The sequence below is a fragment of the Mycteria americana genome, chromosome Z (genome assembly GCF_035582795.1).
Source record: "Mycteria americana isolate JAX WOST 10 ecotype Jacksonville Zoo and Gardens chromosome Z, USCA_MyAme_1.0, whole genome shotgun sequence".
In the NCBI taxonomy this organism is placed as follows: Eukaryota; Metazoa; Chordata; class Aves; order Ciconiiformes; family Ciconiidae; genus Mycteria; species Mycteria americana.
The window spans coordinates 30,024,352-30,045,739 of NC_134396.1; the positions used below are offsets into that span (position 1 = coordinate 30,024,352).

At 43.5% G+C, this 21,388-nt stretch overlaps 2 protein-coding genes across 2 annotated transcripts in view; one reads left to right on the forward strand and one right to left on the reverse strand.

Annotated features, from left to right (window-relative positions):
* The window catches only part of ADAMTSL1 (ADAMTS like 1), a 470,548-nt gene extending 462,383 nt beyond the window's left edge, over window positions 1–8,165 (forward strand). Inside the window, 4 exon segments of the mRNA XM_075488620.1 lie at window positions 1,591–1,798; window positions 4,875–4,984; window positions 6,242–6,462; window positions 8,059–8,165. Of these exon segments, the coding sequence (XP_075344735.1) occupies window positions 1,591–1,798; window positions 4,875–4,984; window positions 6,242–6,462; window positions 8,059–8,165 (646 nt within the window).
* A 12,150-nt stretch (window positions 8,166–20,315) lies between these two features.
* SAXO1 (stabilizer of axonemal microtubules 1) overlaps window positions 20,316–21,388 on the reverse strand; it is a 36,484-nt gene continuing 35,411 nt past the window's right edge. Inside the window, exon 4 of the mRNA XM_075527403.1 lies at window positions 20,316–21,327. Coding sequence (XP_075383518.1) covers window positions 20,375–21,327 — 953 coding nt within the window. The 3' untranslated portion in view covers window positions 20,316–20,374. The remainder of the gene's footprint in view (window positions 21,328–21,388) is intronic.

Genomic DNA, 21,388 nt, shown 5'->3' on the forward strand with positions numbered 1-21,388 from the left:
AGCTGAGGCAAGGAGAGGTGCTAAGCAATCTGATGAGAAGTAAGCGGCCAGATTTACCACTCTTGCTGTGTCTCGGGTATATGGCAAGGTTCTGTTTAATTACCTTTTAAAATTTATTCCTACCCCTCTTTGCAAGCAAATGTTTTCTGATTTGCCAGCTGAGTCATAAGAAGGAAACCAAAAGAGATTTAATGAAATATGAAACATACTCATTAGCAGCAGTTTTCCTTGGTGATGGCAGTAAATTCCGTGGGAATGTTTTATGTCTTTTTATACCTTCCCTGAACTGTAACGCAACCCACAATCCTCCCTCAGCTCCTGAGAAACTGCTGAGATGTAAGCTGGGAAATAAAAGTTGATTGAAATGCAGAACAGCTTTACGAGGGGTGCGGAAACTTCAGATTCAACCTCACCAAACTGCATGAAAAAAACTAGCAGTGTTTTTGTTTTCTGTGTTGGGAGTGTGTTTGTTTAGATACTGGTTTCTGTGACCACGGGAGTTAATCACCCGCAAAAGACTGGGGAATAGCAATGGATGCCTCTCCATGGGGCTGGAGAACGCCTATTGCCTATTTTGTAAAGTAATCATAAACACTGCAGGTGAGGGACGTGATAGGCACTATTTTCCTCCCCAAAACACCCAAATCTTGCTGATTATCCTGAAACTTAATGAAGCAAACTGCTGACTTGACCATAAAACTCTTCAGGAAACTAGTACTCAGTCCCATCCTTCCTGTTCCTACCTACCTCCTTCCCAAACCCAACTGTACAAGTGTTTCACTTAATGATCCTTAAAGAGACAAAATGTGTTGTCCATCTTGGTAAGAGTTTGGACCTGACTATTATTATTGTTACAGGCTTTTTACTGTTACAGGCTTTAGACTGGATTTTTTAAACCCCAGCATACAGGGGTTCAAAGCCTCAGCCTCAGCTGGCAAATGCGTGGTCTGAGCTCAAGAGGAAAGAAGAAAGGTGTCCTTTGTCCCTGGGCTGACTATGCGCAGGCCCCATACCTGATCAACCTTCAGGCTTTTCTGGATTATCCCAGCTGTCAGGGGCATAACAAAGCAGACAGACACCAACAGGACCCAGCAGGCTTTTGGCTATTCTGTCAGCAGCAAGTTCAAAGTGGCCTGTAAGCTACTCCAGCAACTTTACGGAGATAGTTTCGCTACTAAGGGGTGTAAATGGGCTAGTCATTGCTGGCGTTGTGACTGCAGCCTGTGACCAAGGCCTCTGTGGCACAGTCGTGTAAGAGCTGTCATGTCCAACCCCTGTGCCTGGGCTAGAAATATTTACTAAGCCTTTAAAAACAGCCTTAAGGGCTAGAAAACGAATTCTGGGCCCAAAGAGCCTTGAGAAAGATTATTTAATGAAAAATGTGCTCTTTTCTCAGCTTTCATCCTCTGAGCGGTTTTCAGTGACTACTATGGGAGGCTGAAGCACTCAGCACCTTCCAGGATCACACAGTAAATGAACCAAGCCATTGTTGCCTTTCTTTGGTCCAGTACATAAAGACCGGTTGACAGCAGTGATCCTGCAGATGGTGGCACCTATCTGCTCCCTGACCTGTTTGCCTTTCTCTCACAGGTGGATGGTGACATCGTGGTCTCCTTGCACACGGAGCTGCAGTGGAGGCATCCAGATGCGGAGAGTGACATGTCAGCGCCTGACAGCAAAAGGCAGCTCTGTCCCCATGTCGAATGAGGCTTGTGCCCAGCTGTCCAAGCGCCCTGTGGACACACAGAACTGTAACAGGCAGCCCTGTGTTGAGTGGGTGGCCTCCTCCTGGGGCCAGGTAAGGAACGAGCCAGCAGTCCAAGGACAGCCTCATAGTGTGGGCTAGAAAAAAGTGATGGAAAATGAGAGGAGTGATTTTGCACCCTGGTATCTTTAGGTTATGGTCTGCAGGCTTTTGAGAAGGCAGCTAATTTGCTCAGCTCTTTCAACTCCATATTTGATGCACTGCATGCTTGGATTTCTGTAGCTTCCCACAATCCCTAGAAATGCTGCTTGTGAACAGGACTTTTACTGCAGACCCCTGTATTGTCCCCAGTGGAAAGTTGTGCAGATTCTCTTTATAGTGACAGGTGACACATCTGGGAAACAGCCTTCTCCAAGTCTTAATTCCCCTTACCACCCAGTGAGTGTGTTTCAGTTTGGGCTGGCAGGAGTCAGGACTGATGATTGTGATAGGTTTGGGGTGGGGGAGTTGTACAATAACCCAGTTTTACAAAGCTACTGATGTTGCCTGAGAATGCCAAAAAGTGAGAGCTTTCTTGGTTTGCTTCATGATGAAAAGCAGAATGGAGGGCTAAAAGCATTTGCAGACTACTTCATGCTGCTTTGCAGATCTTCAAATTCTCTCCTTGCAGCTTCATACAATGATCAGATGTTAAAAAGCTTCACTCCATAAATACCAAATGTTCCACGTATTTAGAGTTAAATTGCTTTATTGTGGGAATCCACAGAAGAGTTTTGTCTTTGTCTCTCTGTGAGCTATGATATTTCCTGAAAAGACACTTGTCAATATGAAGTCAGTTATAACGTGGGACCAGTCATTACTACATGCCTTCCTCCCTTTTCTCTCCACTCCAGCTTGACTGAGCCATATGTGAAGGTTGATGAGTCCACTACAGTCCAGACTTAGGGGTAGAAACTCACAGATTTTAGCCCAAACATCTCCAGAGTGGTGATTCACACAGGAGTATAGCATTCCAGTGTGAATGAGAGACAGGGTTAAAACCACAGAAGCCAATTTTGCTAGAGGTTAAAGCCAGATATCAATACTACTTTAACATCACTTTTGGTGAAATAAACATTTTCACAGGGAAAAAGAAAAAGCAGTTTGACCAAACCAAACTAGTCATACATCTAATTGAAATGATGAGTCAGGTAAAGCTATAGAAGGGAGGCTTCTTACCATGCAAGAAGAGGCTAAGAAAATAATTACCCAGAGTAATAACTATCAGTCTTGACATATAGGGAGCTACCATGAAATATTTTGCCTCCTTTTCTAATTAGTGTGTGGTAAGTCAGTTTGAAAGCAATGGCAAATGCTATCTCATTGTCTTAGAGGTTAGAGTAATATGATAGTTTGTTATTAATAACCACATGCATTCTGTATTTGCTTGGGGTTATATGCACAATACATTGCGCTGTATCAGGTTTTTTTACTATGTTGGTAGTAAAAAGTGTCTTCAGCTACTAGAACTTGTTATTGTTCACTACTTGAAAACAACTTCATTTAACTCTTGCCTGTGTATTTTGGAAATTTGTCTCATGAAAGGTGATTGAGTTATTGTATTACATTTATGAATAAAGCTTGGAATTATCCTTTTATATGAAAGAAGCGCTCCCTGTGGAATTCCAGGTAGGACTGGATTAGCCTTGCAAAAAGCCAATTACCTCATCCTTATGTTGTAGATCATTATGGGCTATATTGTTCCCCATGACATCATACTCAGCTGAGACAAAGAGGTCTGAATTAATTTGTTAGACCTAACCTCTGTGCATTATAATATAATATTTCTTCTACCTAGCTCAAGTCCCACATGATTCTATACAGCTCAGTCTCCAAGCCAGAAGACTCTTATCTAATTACAGCTAGGAACATATCAATGGCTCAGTGGCTCAGTGGCTCAATGACCTTCTCGATAGTATCATAGGGTATCAGGTCCCTGTTGCCCAGGTGTAGCAACCAACTTTCCCAACTCAAAGAGAAAAAAACAGACTACCTACTCTACCCCCACCTCTAGAATGAATTCCTTTCCTTCATTTAACATTAGTGGCATTTTGATCTCCGGTATGTAATCCCATAGTGTTTTAAAACTAGTGACTTGGGCTTGCTGGTGATGAGGACTGCTAGCCCCTGCAGATATCGCAGAAGTGCTCCACATACTCCAACAAACATTTCCATCCACCTTGCTTAGCAAGGGGGTTGACTAGCAGCAACTGGAAACCTGTCAATCGCTCTCTCTCCCACTTGTCAGGGAGGGAAGAAATAGCAGTAGGAAGGGAGTATTATGTGAGGAGTGCATGGTAGCGTGAAATAGGGCTCCTACTGATGGGAGAGCGGAGGGGGCAGAGGGATTGGTCAGCAGCCTTCCCCTGGCAAAAATTCCTCCCTCACGTTAAGGTCCCTTTCTTCAACCTTCAGTCTGTTCTTGAATATAATTTCCAGATACTTAGAAAAACAAACTGTTTCCTAACAGTTGATACAATTTTAAAAGAACACAAATACATGCTTCATACCTATAGTTAATTACAGTTTAATCGAAGGAGAGGATTAGAAGAGTTAAACAGCAAGCATGTGATTGATAAGCTTGAATAGGTTAGGATAACCTCAGTATTGGAGCAAGCTTGCAGATCTGCTGTGTTCGTCATGCTTGCTGCTTTTGTTTATTGTCCTGCAATGCTTTTAAATTATTAAATGGAGTGGAATATGTTCCTGGTTCAATGTGTTCTTGGTTATTAACTATTTGCCCATAAATTGTGATCGTACAAGCTGTAAAATGCACAATAAAAGGAATGTATTGAGATTTCCTGTATGGATCATAGGCTCTTGGCTAATGATATGAGAGCATTTTATTTGCCCTAATAAACTGATGTATTTAAGATTGAACTATTGAATAGGAGAGGTAATGAATCTACACAGCAGGTATAGAAATGCAGTTTTAAAGCTGCTGGAGGAGAGTGAGGTAGGGCAGAAGATGACTGTGCGCTCAGCCGTCAAAGCCTGCAGAGCTGCAGGAAGTGCTCGGAAGCTCAACAGTCACTGCACGGCAGTATGCACTTCATTTCACCAGCAGTCTTATAAAAGGGGAACATGTCCTGCCTTTTACCTCCCATAAGTGATTTTTCTGTGTTCACAGTGTAACGGGCCTTGCATTGGACCACGACTGGCTGTACAACACAGACAGATATTTTGCCAGACCAAAGATGGAACTTCTGTGCCATTGGATCAATGCAGTGCCTTACCAAGGTAGGACAGGAATCTCTTATGTCTGAAACCACTACCCTTTGCAGAGATGTTGAATGGACTAGTGACTTAACTGACAACTTATGCTGCAACCCATACAGTTACGTGGTACAAATCTCACCAGGCTTAAGCCCAGGCTTCACTGTTTGTTCCTATGAGCCCCAGAAAAAAACACTAGTTGGCCATAACTGGAAAGACTTCTAGGCATGCCAAATCCTGACTGAAAGGCTGTGCTATCTCTTCTTAAGCTGCCAGTCTCTTTCTGTCTTATTTAAACAAAAGCTCTAACTGGGGGAAAAAAGGGGTTCTATGGCTTTTGTTTTCCTGCAGGTAAACTCCACTGTCAACATTGTAAAGACATATTTACTTTACATGAGACTTAGGTATGTAAATCATGCCTGATCATGACTGAAAATTAATATAATTGGCTCTTTGGCTCCCACGCATGTATTTTCATTATCTGTGTGACAAATAGGTGGGAACCAAGTGTGCCTATGCACCTTCTGTGAGACTGCATTGAAGGGAAAAGGAGGATTTCAGAGAATCAGTTTTGTTGCCACCAGCTGTAAAGCCATAAAAAAGTTACAAAGCCATGCTGGGTCTTACTGGTTGCTACTTCACTCACTGAATCTTGTCAGTGGACCTCTTGTCAGTGGACCTCTTGTCAGTGGACCTCTAGGACAAGAGCAAATGGCCTCAAGTTGCACCAGGGGAGGTTTAGACTGGATATTAGGAAATTTTACTTCACTGAAAGGGTTATCAAGCATTGGAAGAGGCTGCCCAGGGAAGTGGTTGAGTCGACATCCCTGGAGGTATTTAAAGGACGTTTGGATGAGGTGCTTAGGGACATGGTGTAGTGGTGGTCTTGGTAGCGTTAGGTTTACGGTTGGACTCGATGATCTTAAAGGTCTTTTCCAACCTATACGATTCTGTGATTCTGTGGTTTGGCACTTCATGGAGAGGGCATTTTGGCCAAATCCTCAAATAGTTCAAATGGTCATTTAGCTCTGGTAGTGCTATACCAGTGTGTGCCCACTGAGGGTCTGGTCCTTGAGTGCAGCTACAAACTGCCTTTCAGTGCACTGGAGTTACCCCGACTTGCACCCATTGAAGACTTGACCCATATGGTGCTCCGAGCAAATTACATGTGGGATATGCAAGGCTTGCTGTCCCCAGAGCCTGCATGACACCCAGAGCGGCGTGCGCTTGCTCCCTGGGCAGCGTGGTGACGGGTCACCCCTCCCTCCTTCCTGCCCACAGGCCTTTGAGCACCCAGAACTGCTGGACCGATGTCTGCGGCGTGCACTGGAGGGTCAGCCTGTGGACCGCCTGCACGGCTACATGCGGAAACTACGGCTTCCAGTCCCGGCGTGTGGACTGCGTGCACGTCCGTACCAACAAGCCCGTGCTGGAGCATCACTGCTCCTGGAGGCCGCGGCCGGCGAACTGGCAGCGCTGCAACATCATGCCCTGTGAAAACAGTACGTTGCTGAGAGGAGGGGAGGCAGTGTGGCCCCGGGGGTGGGAAAGAAGGCAGAGCCATCTCTCAGAAATGCAGCATTGGACCTTGCAGCTGGCTGTCCTGGGGAACCTCCAGCCTGAACATGCGCAAAATGCAGTGTCCAAAACTCAGCGCCCCAGGGGGAATGGTGCCCATTGCAGTTTGTTGGTGATGGTGTTAGTGCTGGGATTGCGTCCCCTTGCTAATAGCGTGTGCAGTCTTAACTTTCCATTAGTAGTACAGACAGAAAGAAAAACATGAATCACAGACTGCTGGCTATAGTTAAAATACAGTAAGTCTAAATCCAGTGGGTAGGTTGATTATGGGAATTCCTGGAGTGGAAGCCGCTGGCTTTCAGGTGACAAGCAACTAGTTGGGCCTGCCAAAGGACTAGGAAAGTTACAAATACTTAAAAAAAAAAAAAAAAAAAAAGAAAAAGAAAAGATGTTGTGCCTCTTTGGAAATGATGCCCACTATGGCAATGTCTGCTTGGGAAACACCAGGCAGCACAAGTTTAAATCACCGACTTTTCATTTGCCCTGGCTCCCACTTCATGTGTTGATTTTGATGGACAGATCCCATCCTCTTGCATGAAAGCCAGTTGCTGTGCAATCGTCACAGAAGCAGCAGCAGAACCTGCCTGCACTTGCGTATGGCCATGCCAGCTCTGACACTCCCTCTCAGTAGAGGCAAAGCAGACTCCATAGGTCCAAATCCATGAGCTGAATTTGGGGTGCCCTAATGGAAGTGGAAGGGCCGAGGAAGCTTACAGGTACCAAGCAAGACCTTTGCTGTCCCTCCAGCCTCTTCCTGCTACATAGAAACATCCCACATCTAGACAAGAATGGAGTTATTTGGCAGAGACATTATGGGAGGGGGCTGTACAACTGCTTCGTGATGATCCTCTTTCCAGCCTTAGCATGGGAAGTGGGAGTCCTTCACGCAATGACACAGCCAAGGTCTTGCAGGGATACTGGAACGTTTTCCAATCTGGAGCTCAAAAGCAGGAGGCCGCGGGCCTTAAAAACTGTCCAAATGATACCAGGACCTAAGTCCTAGAGGAGTTCAAAAAATGTCTTAACATCTTCACCCCGGGCTGTATTCTGCAACACACATGTGAAAAGCACTACACAACACCTGGTCAGCTGGGGTAGCACTCCCACATACTGTCTCTTCAAATGCAAAAGATTGGCCAAAGTGCTTTTGAGCTGCTCTGTTAAAATAAGTTTCCAGTTTTATTTACTACTTCATCTTCAGTTTAACAACTGTTATGAAATTCCTAAAGCCTCCCTAAAATTCTGGTAGATGACAAACTGGCAGAGTGTTGGAGCAGCCTGAGAAGCCCTCTCCCCAGGCTCTGAAAGCAAAGGCTGCCCACCACATGCTCCTTTGAGCCTTTGGCTGCTGGAAGTCCCCTCTCAGTCTTTGCAGCAAGTCAAGCTCATGCTCCTAGTGAGAGCTCCCAGCGCAAAGCTGTCTTGGTCCCCTCTTGGCCACCCCATGAAATGTTCTCAGGTAAGAAATCCTTCTTTCATTGCTTCATCACCATTTCTCCTTTTTGTCTCCCCTTCGGCAGTGGAGTGCAGAGACACTACAAGGTACTGTGAGAAAGTGAAGCAGCTCAAACTCTGCCAGCTCACCCAGTTCAAGTCACGCTGCTGTGGGACTTGTGGAAAAGCTTGAAGACAAAAGCAATGAAAATGGAGGAACAAGGGGATCACAGCCTTTGCTTCTCTGAGGCAAGGACTTTTACAGAAAATCTAAGTGGAATGGAATTCTTTTTTTTCATTTTATTTATTTATTTCCCTTTTAAAAAAAAAAGAAAACCTTTTACCAAATCATTGTTGTAAAGGGACTTGACAAGTTTTCCCTTCTATGAATCTGGGAGACAGAATGCAGCAAAACACGGTCATGAGGGTAGACCACAAAGAGTCAGTGAGCACCACGCCACCAGCAATGGGCGTGAGAGGAGTGGGGCTGCCCCATAATCCAAGTACATGCCTGGGGATACACCAACAGACAGACAGGGAAGCAGATCAGAGTAAAAACCTAGCATCACATTGGACCACCACAATATGAAGCAAATAATCAAACAGCTTGACAGGTTGGGGTATTGGAGAAAAAAAAAGGCTAAACTAAAAATTCAGCTATGCAGTACACAGATACTTCATCTATCTTAGACTACTTTGAGAATATAAGCATATGATTTTGCTTTATAAACCTGTTACATCCAAGATTGGATTCCTTTTCTTCTCACTAAATCTCTCTCTCCTTCCCACACCAGGCCTTCAAATGATTTCAGGGGGAGATCCTCGTGATCTTTGAGGATCTGGTGTCTGGGGAAGTTGAACAATGGTGTGTAACAAGAGTGAGTCTAAAATACACCTGAAAATGTTCCCAGGTTGTGCTTGTGAGGGAGGATTGGGGATAGGAGGGTTGCCCTCAGCACAGAAGTGAGGTGATGATGTTAATTATTATCCAGGAGAAGGAGAGAAAGTATGATCTGCTATTGACAGACTGTAGTACAAACCTGCAAATGCTGTCCTGTAGAGATCACAGGAAGGAAAGATAGCAATTGTCTTTAGTAACAGGAGCTGCTTAACATACTCTATCCTACTAACACTTATTTGGAAAAGAGAGGAGTACCAGTTCCCAGAGTTCAGGTGCTTTCAGACCTGGGGTTTTGGAAAGGAACTTGAGGAAGTGGGTTTTCCTATCCCGCTAACATGAACTTTCTCTCTCCTGGCAGCCAAGCCTGTTGGACAAGTAGTAGAAAAGAGCTGTATTCTGATTTCTTGTGGTTATTCCTACTCAGTAGAAATAGAATGGATTCAGCATCAGCCCCAGAGGACTAATGCCAATAATTTTTAACAAACTTGCTCCTCTCCAGCTGCCTCCCACAACAAAACAGGTGCTATAAAGCAGCACACTTTTAAGCCCATGTATAACACCCTGAAGATATGATCTAAAAAGTGAGGCTCAAACATCACACCCACAGCATGACTTTGCATGCTGTTTGTGAGTCTTTCCCCCTGGCCAGCTGCAGTGGTTATTCAGCCAGTGAAGTGCTTCATCCCTTTAGTTCCTAGGAACTCTCTGCCCTGCTCAGAATAGGGCCCTAAAATTAGAGGAAATCTGCAAAGTAGGGGGTTTGAGCATCATGAAACTTTAAAGGAGCGCTATCTGGATCTGAGGCTTTGGTTCAAGACCATCTCTAAATTAAAGGCTTGGCTGTGCCTCTCCTGTCACCCCTAGCGGGGCTCATGCCTTGTAGTACATTAATGAAATGCTGTTCAAGGACTGCTGTGTTACAGCTTCCATGACACATGGATATTTCAGCAAAACCGGGAGTCCACTTTTGAGGTCAGTGCCAGGTTCATGGCATTAAACTGTCTCAAGTTGGGTTACTTCAAAACACATCTGGCAGTGAACGCTCTTACTACAAATGGGTCTTCAAGAAATAGTGTTGCTAAGCATCAGTGTAACTTTTTATTTAAAAAAAGAAGAATGTCTTTCTATGTATGTAAATGTATATCTTTTCTGTATATTTATTAGGATTTCTTGTACAAAAAGTGCAATATTAATAATTGTACATTATTTTGTCCAGATAAAACTATTTTGGGTTTTTTTTAAATCTCCCCAGAATTTTGTTCCTCTAAAATCAACAGTAATAGTGTATTACTCTTAATTTTAATAGTATTTGCATTTAATTGGGGATCTGCTTCACTGTGCACAGAGTGCTTTATAAGCTATGACATGAGGGAGGGATGATGTTTTTAACTTGTGAAATGATAATTATGCATGGAATGAAGGACAATTCCTTAACAACAATAATAATAATGATGATGATGATGATGATGATGACAGTGTGGTGGATATTTCTAGTACAGTAATTAACAAAAAGCAGTACAGGGAAGTATTTTCATTTGTTTAATAGCAAAACATATTCAGATGATCACATGTTGAATAGTAGCTGTGTAACTGTGCATAGGATAAGCACGAAGGATCAGATCTGGAGAGGGCACTGTGTTGTCTCTGCACAGTGTGGATTTAATTTCACATGTCTGTCCTCTGAATCGTGACTTGGCAGCATCTCAGTTAAGATAAGGATTGCTGGATATTTTATGAAAGGACGCTTTCCTTCTCTAAAATGAAAACAAAACAGCAAACTTGTATTTATATAACTTTTTGTACAAGTAATGCAGGTTACTTATTTATCTACTGCTGTCTGACGTGTTGTTTATTAATCTTAAAAACAAAAGCCAAACAAAGTAGCAAAGCTGTTGGAGTACTCTGTCCTTATTCTGTATTATGATGACATCACACAGCTGTTACACAAAGTACACATGATCTACTTACCTTGGGGAAAGAGGATGTCTCAACTTGTTTTTAAAAGTCTCCAGCCATTAAGATTCTGCACCCTGTCTTGGAGATCTGTTTTAATTCTTCATTTGCCTTGCTTTATTCTTTTTTGCTAATGTCTTGCCTCTATTGCTCTCGCAGAAGTATAAAGCCATCACTGCTGGTCCTAGGATCATGGAAATCAGTAAGAGTATACTCCTTTTTTTTCTATGCAGCAATGCTTAAAGACATCTTGTGACTTTCCTCAGCAACCTATGACATGAAGCAACCCCTATTACTTCAGTCTTTCCTTATAGGTCGCTGCTGCCTTCAGTAATGGAGCTTGCAACTCTTTGAAGCATCAAGTGTATACGTAGAAGAAATCCCGATAATGATCAGAATTACGGTGGGGAGGGGAAAGAAGAAAAAAAATTAATAAAGCAAAAGCATTTTCTCTTAACAAAGAAAAATCAAGTTTTGAAAACTAAGCTGGTTCTGCTGTTGCCCTTTTCCAACAAATGATACATCTCTTCTAAAAGGAAGCAGTAATTTTGGTCTGATTTACTGACAATTTCCCTAGTATGATGTTCCTGCATATGCTTTTTAGACACCTACACTGCAGGTAAATAATACCTCACACATACATGAACAGACACAGAGATGCAAGCCAAAGACCAGGCCTAAGCCTTCCAAGCAACAGTCTGAAGACAATGGGAATTCAGTCATTTATTTTGAGTAAAACAAGTATAGAAGCTGGTGTTGATGTAAAATGAAGAGCAGGCCAGCTTAGGTTCTCAAGAGGATAATTATTCTCTTTTCATGCATATGGCTCTAGTTACCAGTCAAGTCAAAAAGCCTTCAAAACCTTCAAAGCAAGCTTCCAGTTTTGTTCTCCCTACTAATTTTCCTCAGGGAAGAAAAACAGTTCTGCAACACGCAGAAAAATGCAGTGCTGAAAGGTTCCCCACAAGAGACCTATTCCTGCCCCCTGTTATGTTGCAAGGTAAGCACAGCTAAACTACTCCAGGCATGTATGTCTGCATACATGCTCTTAAAACCATAGAAGCCATAGGCAGAGTTTTCAAAAGTAACCTTCAGCTGGAAAATGTTTTCCTATTATCTGGCCGTAGTCATATGGACTGCAATTGAAGCTTTTTTTCTTTTTAAGTTATGTTTGGTTTTGCCAGTTCCCCTATCAAACAGAAAGCTAATGATCACCTTAATATCTGTTTGGTGTCCGAACACTGATTCACAAATAAATTTTATTATTTTATATCAGCATAAGCTGACACCTCTATTTGTAGAAAAAGGTTAACCAAGTGCTTACTCTCTTCCAGATTTTCTGGACCGTAGAAGTCCTCGTAAGTTCTTAATGGCAGCTGTCAGCGAGACACTGGTCATTTCAGCTAGTAATTGAATGAATTAAGTTCATTCATTCAATTATCTAACTTTTAACACAGAAACTTTCAAACTGTTTTGAATGTCACATTTTTCTCACAGACTACCAGTGTACACAGATGGGAAGCTCAGAACTGCTAATGCTAACTATGGCTCTGCATATTAGCTGCAGACCACGGTTTGGGAATCATCAATTTAACCATTCCCTTCATCCTCTTGTTTAAAGGTGTATGTATATTTATCAATAATGTTATGTATTAACTGTCACACTCAGCTTTTATTTATGGAAACTAAACCATAGAAGATCTCAAATACTTTAGTCTGCAAAAAATCGAGGGAAGGGACAATCAGACATCCTTTTGCTACTGATCTTACACATTTCTCATGCTGAAAGTATATTGGTTAATCATTATTTCCACCTACATTGCTTTTCATCATCTCCACCCAACATCTCCCCTCCAGTCAATCAGAATCAAATCTAAAACCTGGTCATAGTCATTTTAATAAAATTTTGATACACAGTTCTCACTAAGACATTTCAATAATATGCAACCCAACATGTTATTTATCCAGATCTATAAGGGAAAAAGCCATGCCTCAGCATCTCCTCTTCTGATTACAATACTTATTTCTATCCTCCCCTGCCTTTTCACTGAGATACAGTTTACTTGCTCCCATTCTCAGCTTCACACGTGAAGACATGAACACAACAATACATTTTATTCTCCATCTGTCTCTCTGAGAAGCAAATATGGTGCTCAGCCTCATCTTTCATTCAGGGATCACTGATGAAGACTGAGACTAGGAAGTCCATGAAATCACAGACTCCAGCCCTTCTTTTTTGCCAGAATGGCTACAAAACCTGGAACAGCCTCTACTGAGCCATCCAATGCATTTTGGGTGGCTGAGGCAGCAAGGCTGAGAGTATACAAGTGCCTTAGCATTACAGAAGTATCGCAGCAGGGTCCATCTGGAAGAGTTTTTTCAAATGAAAAAAGAAACTGACAAAACAGAGCACAAAGTAGCTCACGAAATGCATTTAAAACAGGATCATCAACAGTGGCTCCTCACTGATCTGAGTTTGTATGCCAGCTCCTGCTCAGATAAAGAAGGCTTTACGCAGGGAGAAACAAGGTCAGCACAGCAAAGAATGGCTTCTGACCAATAAAAAAAACAATCAACAAAAAAAAAAATAAGATGAAACAAAATCAGTTTGTAAGTACTATTGCTAGAGATACTGATGGCAAAGCATATACCCTGTCACTGACATGGAAAGTAGCTGACAGCATAAAGCAATAAATAAAAATGTGAAAGCTGAAATATTTGCTGCCAGTATCACCAGCTATAACCACAATCAGATGTGATTCATTCTCATGAGACTCTTGCCAGTGCTTTTAGTTTTGCTTTTAATGCAGGAAGGCCACTGGACGTGCTTTGCCCTTCACACGTACCAGCTGTACGCTGGTGCCTGCCCTTGGCACTGTGACCGATGAGCACACACGTTGGGAGACTTGCGCACGCTTGCTTCACACAGAAACAGGGGATTGCGTGGGAATGTCTTTAATGCCCTCTCTGAGTCTGTATCAATCTGTACCATGTGCAAGTTACACTGCCGCAGGCTGCTCTGAATTGCACATGTTGATTGTCCATGAAGGGTGGCAGATGGGAGGAAGTGATGCAGCATTGCATCACCCATCGCACACCCATTTCTCCTTGGCACCTCACTGTGCCAGTGACAAGAGCCCAGAGCCACCACTCCCCGTCACTTGCTTACATAGCTCCAAATAGCTCTGCAGGTCTTTGACCCTGACAGCTGATTTAATTAGTAAATCTAATTACTAAACATTACTTTTTTCCAAGGAAAGACTCCATCCTACCATGCTCCTTCCACACTGCCTTCAGAACTACTGCCTCTGTCAGCAAGAGCAACGGCTTTTGAGGAAGATGGGCACCATGCTTCTGAAGGCCAGATTCCTCTGCACAGCACGTTGGTGAACCTACTGCAGCATCACCACTATCACACAACAGAAGCGACCCTGGTACCACAAAATGCTCATCTTTCACCGAAGGCAGCATTCTTGTCTCACAGGGTGCCTCCGTGCTTGCCCAGACACACAGATTTCCCGGGTACTGACTGAAAGACCAGGCATTTGGCTAAGTCCCTGAGGCTACGGGAGGGCTGCAGCACGGCAGGCAGGACTGCACTGGCCGAGGCCCCGGCTGAACAGAGCCCGGGCAGGAGACTCCTCTCTGCAAGCAGGGCAAGTGCTCTGCAACCAGGGAGGAGCAGGGAGGCAATTCAGCCCGCTTGGGCAAGGGATAGCGCTTATGAAACTCTGACGACAACTAGGGCTTATAAACCAAACCAATGAACAAAGGGTGTGCTGCTTGTTCAGGTTGCAGTTGTCTATCCCTCCTGCTCACACACCCCTTACTTCTTAGGAGAGGGAAACAAAATGGAAAAACATGAGTGTTGCCTAAGCCTTTAAGCCCTTTGCAAAGTAAAGCTTTACATTTTTGTAGATATAAATAAAAGTATGCAGTTTTATGTGGCTAAAAGGGAAGGGGACACCGGAGGGTTGTACTCTGGCTACATATAAATACTGTTTGCTTAAGCAGCAGCAGGATGTGAATGATTGCATAGTAAGCATATAGTTATCCACACATGCTTAGGATGTCATGGGCATGGGAAACCACTCCCTACTACTACCCTCTTTAATACTATAGTCTGCTGCTGCTAGGTCTTGCATGAGGTGTGAGCCTACTTCATTTACAAACTCCCCAGGGGCCAGTGGCAAAGCACAATAATAAAACCTGAGCCAGAAAGATCACACCAGACAGGCCGTGAACAGCTTGCTCTCCAAGTGAGGAGCCAGGACGGGTTTCTTTTCTCTCAAGGAAGTGCTTAATGGTTGGGCTGAGGAGTAATTTGATTTGGGCTATATGGAGACTTCACCCCACCCTTTTCAACATGCTGCTTTTTTTTTTTAAGCATAAATTATTGCTTTAAATAAATAGCCCATGAGGTTGGTGGATGCTTGTTAAAACACTTCACCTACTGAAACACTGAGGGAGTCAGTTTTCAACTAATAGCATACAACCTAGTGATTTTATTACCAAAAAAGAAAAATCTCACTGTTAACCTACTACATACAAATCACAGCAAATCAAATCCAGCTGTGCAGGAAGGATCCCACAGGCACTTTCCTTTTTTAGCAGAGAGCAAAGCAGAGCAGGAAAGCAGGACCCTTGAGCCCGTGTGATGGCACTCGGCAGTGCTGCATGAGCCCTCTCACCTGTCTGGGGACAGTTCTCTGCACCAGCAAGCACAGTGCTAGTGACCTGGTGGAAGCAGGAAATATAGAACCAAACACACCATTGCCTCTTTAAGAGTTACCCTTTTCCTTCCCTGTGGAATGCAGCCCAAAACATCTGTGGGACAGACATGCAGCTAGATGGAGAAGTGAAAATCAGGTTGCCCCAAAGCAGTATTTCCCCACAAAAGCAAGAACAGAGGCACAAATCATCAAACTACTCCTTCCAATGTGGGAAAGAGGCAGAGAGAGACAGTACCATACAGTACAGTAGAGGGAAGAGGGATTTGTAATGAGATCAGCAAAAACTCTGCTCGGAAAATTAGTTATAGAAGTTTCCCATCCCAGTGAACCCAGACCGCAGTTCTCTGCCCAAATGTCTCTTTCCAACTGAGATGACATGGCTCCCTTGGGGAAATCCTATACATGCCCCAAGAAAGTCCTTTTTTTGTCTTGCAAAGAAAGGGTTTGCTTTTTCGTACATTAAGTTCACTTGCCTCCTGTCTCCAGAGTACCGTGCCCAGGTACTCTGGAGTATGCCCAGCAATATGCTTCCCTCTGTGATATGAACGTCCTCAGTCCTTGCTGAAGCATACCACTTATTTTTCAACACTTTCTTCATAGCTCTGAAACACCTGAGGTGCTGACAATTTGCTCTCTCTAGCCATCTATAGCATTGGGTGAAGCCCTTTTTAGAGTTTGTAGTGGTAAACTTTTCACAAATTGGCTGCCTGTTCATATTTCTAGACCATAAGTATATAACTTACTGATTTTTTTGACCTCTCACCTATTGCCAACTGCAAATCTTCTCCAGATGGAATAACTGTCTACTGCAGATGTGAGGCACTGGGGTTTGCAGTCCTTGCAGGCACAGGGGTTTGAAAGGCTGATATCACGCAAGTCAAAACTGATCTGACTAGTTTTCTATCTCCCCCATTATTCCAGATAACTTGGTTTCTCTCGGGGTCGTTTTATTTTGTTTCCCACTGAGGACAGGGGACTTAAGTATTTTTGCTCAGCCTTTCCACAGGCAGGAACCACAGCCCTGCCTGCCTCCTGGCTGAGCAGGCATTCAGGGCCTTCCAGGAAGCTGCTACCCTTCTAAAATTTAGTTTGGACATGCCTCCTTAATTCAGCTTTCATGCTTAAACTTGCCTAACAGATTGTGCTTTGCCCTGGAGTTCAGTAGCACTGGTGAGTTCTCCTCTTCTGTGTTTTCAGGGACACAAGAAGACGCTATCCCTCCAAATAGGTTCTGCAGTGTACATACGGGGGAATGCTCCTGTCCACAGCTGGTGTCTATTGGCAATGATTACAGTAATTGATACCAGTGTAGTAACCTGTGCTGGCAGTGACAGTTTTCATCTATTACTGTCTTTTTTGCATGCTTCACAGTACAACTCCCCTGGATGCCTTTCTCAACCCTGCCAAGGACAAAGCTCCTTGCTTTCATCGTTGCATTTTGGCTTTTGAAACACTTTTCGATAGTAGCCTTTGTACTTAGGCCAGTGTTGAGGTATCCATGCCATTATCCATTCTGCAAAAGTACCAATGAATGAAGTAGGAGGTTGATTACAGCCGACTCCCCTCTTTCCACCCATTTGTTCGCCAAGTGAGAAGTGTTGTCTTGTGCTGCATCATGAGTGCAAGTTTCATGAGCTCCTCAAGGCTGCTCCCAACACTGGAAGCTGGGCCAGAGGCAAGTAGTCTTTTTTTCACTCATTACTGTCCCACAAAACAGGCAAGATCACTGTGGAGCATCTGAGAGGTTTCTGAACAAGTGCTAGTTCATCTAGCACTAGCATCTAGTTCTGCCATGCACACAGGTATAGTTTCATTTTCCTCCTCCTCCTGTATGTAACTTCAAAAACAATTACACAAACCTGTGGTGCAGTTCAGTGACCTTTTAAGCTCTTTTTCAGGGTTTCTAACTTGTACTTGTGCTTCCTGCTTTCTGAGATTGTGACCACTCTAAGAAAAAGTTAATTTAATTGGCACAAACATAAGGTAAAACTAACTTCTGCTCATCTTTATCCATAAATTCATTCTGGATGAAAAGAGTAATGAAATCCTGTGTACTGCAGTGCAGCCCATCTTTATTTTCTGTGTTAAACACCTCATTCCTCCCCTACATTATAATTTTCTCTTATGTTGATTTTCTAATGACACTACCCATTTCAATCAAAATTAAACTGCAGGCTGGGAAGATGTTGGTTTGCTTTAACTGTGTTACAGAGCAAAGGGAGGACTGCTCCCTGCACAGGAGGCCAGGAGGAGAAGCAGCACAGCCCTGTCCATGCGGTGGACAGGCTCACCTCGTGATCAGCACTCCGCTCGGGAGAAGGGGAGGCTGACAGAGACAGGGTTAAACAAACCTTTCCTCCAAGGGAGGTCAGGCAGCACGCAAAGGCTCTGCTTCAGGGCAACACCAAATTAGGAGGCATTGAACAACTTGGTTGGGAAGGGGGGATGCACTTCGACAGCAGTTCCAGCCAAGCCAAGTCTGGGCTCCCTGAGCCGCGTGTTTCTTTCTGCGCTGACCTCCTGCACCTAGGTTGGTAACTCTGCAGCCGTGTGGTGCACTGGTGCAGGGAAATAAAGTAAGTGGGTCTTAACCTTACTAAAACACTGATTTGCCTTCAGCCAGGGCAGTCTCCTGATCTAGCCCATCATGCAGTCAGACAGCACTAATGGTGTTACCAGAGAGACAACGGGGAAACAGGCAGCTGCAGGCAGAGCGAAAGGTGAGACTGCAGCAGCCCAAGCTTTAATCAGCTTTAATTGCTGTGGAATTATACCTGTAGTCATTCAAGCAAACTCACGTTGTTCCTTAGTGTTATCGTATATTGGTTTTAATAAGTTTTTTATACATTTATGTACAAATCAGGAAAAAACCCCAAACCTGTGTCTCATGCTGTGAAAGTGTTGGAATTAAACCAGTCATGTCTGCTTGATGCTGCTGTGAGCTGGTCCACTGTTTGCAAAATCAAGACTCCTGTTGTTAATGTTCAAAATCCAGCAATTACTGATGCTAAGTAGCATATTGCATTGCAATCCATTTTGATAAGACTAACTTCCACCCAGCAAAAAAAAACCCACAAACCTGTAATAAAGATAGATTTACACACTAGACTCTCCTGGTTCTGCATTCACTGCCAGTTTCACATCAAAGAGTTGAAAGAACAGTCGGGAGCTTTCCTGCATAAAAGCACAATCTCTTCTGCAGTCGCAAGCCCCAACTGTTTCTTTCATATAAACTCTGTTTCAGAATTGACAGAATTACATGCTGATAAATAAAATCAGAGAAATAAGTGAATAAAAAGAGATGGGGAAGAAAAAATATTTTCCTGTCAAAGCTCAAAATTAAAGATATGAAGGGTCAAGAAGGCTGGTAAGATAGCAGGAGCTGAAAAAAATGCCAAACATACTCTAGGTCAATACCTCAATACAGGTGAGTGAATATTTTACAGATTCCTGAATTTCTGAAGGTTCTGTGGAGCCATCAATGAATACATAGTCTGGGCCTTTTGTATAGTGTAATCTGTAGAGATTTGCCTAGTTGTTCCTGCTGCAAGCACATAATTTTTCACTGAACTAGAGCATATGTTTAGAAAAGGCCTCTAGGACTACGTTAAGGACTTCAAGTGATGCAGAACCACTGCGCCTCTAGGATGATTGTTCCAGTGGCTTCCCAGCCTCAGGGTTAAGCACTGACATTTCCAGATGGAATGTGTTTGGCTTTAGCTTGCAAGCAATTACAGAAGACTTCTACCCCAACGGGTTTCAAAGCTTTTCAAAAGTTTCAAAATACATTTATACAGAAAATCGTCTTCCACTTCCTCTTTAAATGCAGCCACTTTGATGGTGAGACTCAAGCCTTTCCTCCAGCATGCAACAGGTCTACCTAGCGCTTGAGCTAAATACTCAGGAAACAGTCAGAGCTGCCAGGAGTAAGGGAGAGGAGGATTTAGGGAAGTAGAATGCGCTTAAGAAGCCAGTAAACTTCATAGTGCTAATGTAACACTCGTAAGCCCACAGAAAAGCACCTTTGACACAGCAATGAACAGTTCTGGTCAGGAGCTTCATAGTGGCCTCATCCAAAAGATAATACAACTCCCGCTGCTGGCTGAACCGTAGCAGCGCATGGCAATTTCAACCCTTTGATGGTTCTGGTACCCTCACTGCATTCTGCCACGCAGAGCTTTTACTGAAAAGCTTCCCTTGCAAGTTGTCAGCCGAGGGTGGCATCTTTGGCACTTCACATCTGATAGCCTAGCTCTGGGCGGCACCGTGACACAACTAATGAAGGCTCAACCTTCAATAATATTTATCCAGTAATTGTACCTTTTGATAAGGTGCTAAAAAAAAATGATAAGGCCAGATCTCAGACTTTGTTATCCAGCCATGACTTTTAAGTGTGACCTCACAGCATGCAATTCATCTGAAGAGGCTGTTCTACGGCTGTCATCATGGACGCAGCTGAACCCCCGTTACACCAATGATAATGTATGTTACTACGAGATCTCTCTTTTAGTGTCTCAGGAGGAGGTTATCTTTCTCAATTAAAGAGCAAGAATTAGGTGGGAAAAAGGAAAAAAAAATACAGAGAAACAAGGATTAATGTGTCTTTTCCCTGGATTTTATGTTTTTCATTTGTGCAAATGAGCCAGAAAAAGCCAATGCCTGGGAATTAAGTTTATTGTAAGAGCTCTCCAAATATGAAATTAGTGATTGGTTTGAAAGAAGGTTACAAACAAAATCAAGCTGTCATTTGTAGCTCACTGAGGCCCTGCTCTTTGAATGAATTTCCAAGAAGGCTGCATCCCCTCTCTTCTCCCTTCAGTGTCCACCTTGCAGACACTCACGCTTGGAAGCAGGGAGATAGAGATTGTGACCATCAGCATCAGTTCCCTCAAAGACGTAACCGGGCGGGTCTTTGTAAGAGGCCAAGCATCTAACGATGCCCTTTGGTGTGTAGCTGGTAGCGTAGATGGTTTTAGCATCTAGCAGAGTGTGATGCTTTGGGCCTGACCAGACAGGTTTATAGCTCTTCATAACTGTGAGCTGATGAGGCACATAATGGGTCTGAAAGGTAGTCAAGTAATCCATTGGTCTTGCTGGGAAAGTCAGCTCTGGAGCATGAGTGATAGGTTTTAGTCTCTTGCACAGCCAAGGCTTATAGTCTTCCTTCATTATAGAAGAGCTATTGAATGGCTCAGTACTTTTTTTAAACTGGGCCAAAGATCGACACATCTTGGCTGGCTTGCCATTTGGGTGCTTGTAATGGATCTGAGTAGTAGTGTGAAGGTCCATTTTCTCCAGAGGAGGAAGATATACACCAGGTTTTTTGGTGAATACAGGAGGCTGTGGCCAAGCTTGGTATTTTTCCTGAAATTCAGTTGTAGAGGAAAATGGAAGATCATGGAGAAGCTTTGGCTGGTATGGTTTTGCCAGCTTGGCTGGCTGACCAGCCAGCCCCTTGTAAGAAACTTTGTGGGTAGTAAGGCCATCGAACGGGACCTCATTGACCTTGCATTTCTCATATTTATGGACATAACGTTTCTCCAGAGGATGTGGCACATAATTCACTCTATAATTGGTTACATTCTCAAAGGGAGCCTTGCTTTTCTGGACCAGATTCAAAGGTTTGCAGCTTTGAGTGGCAACCGGCCCCCTGTAGAGATAGTCATCCTGGACAATTGTTCTGTGGTCAAATTTTTCTTCTGATGGGTGAAACCTGTCATTTGGTCTGATCAGCTCTGTCTTTGGTTCATTCCATAGCACGTAGTCACCTGAAATGTAAGAGGAATCCTACGTAAGTGTTCAACTGAAGTTCTTTGGTGAGTTTAGGCA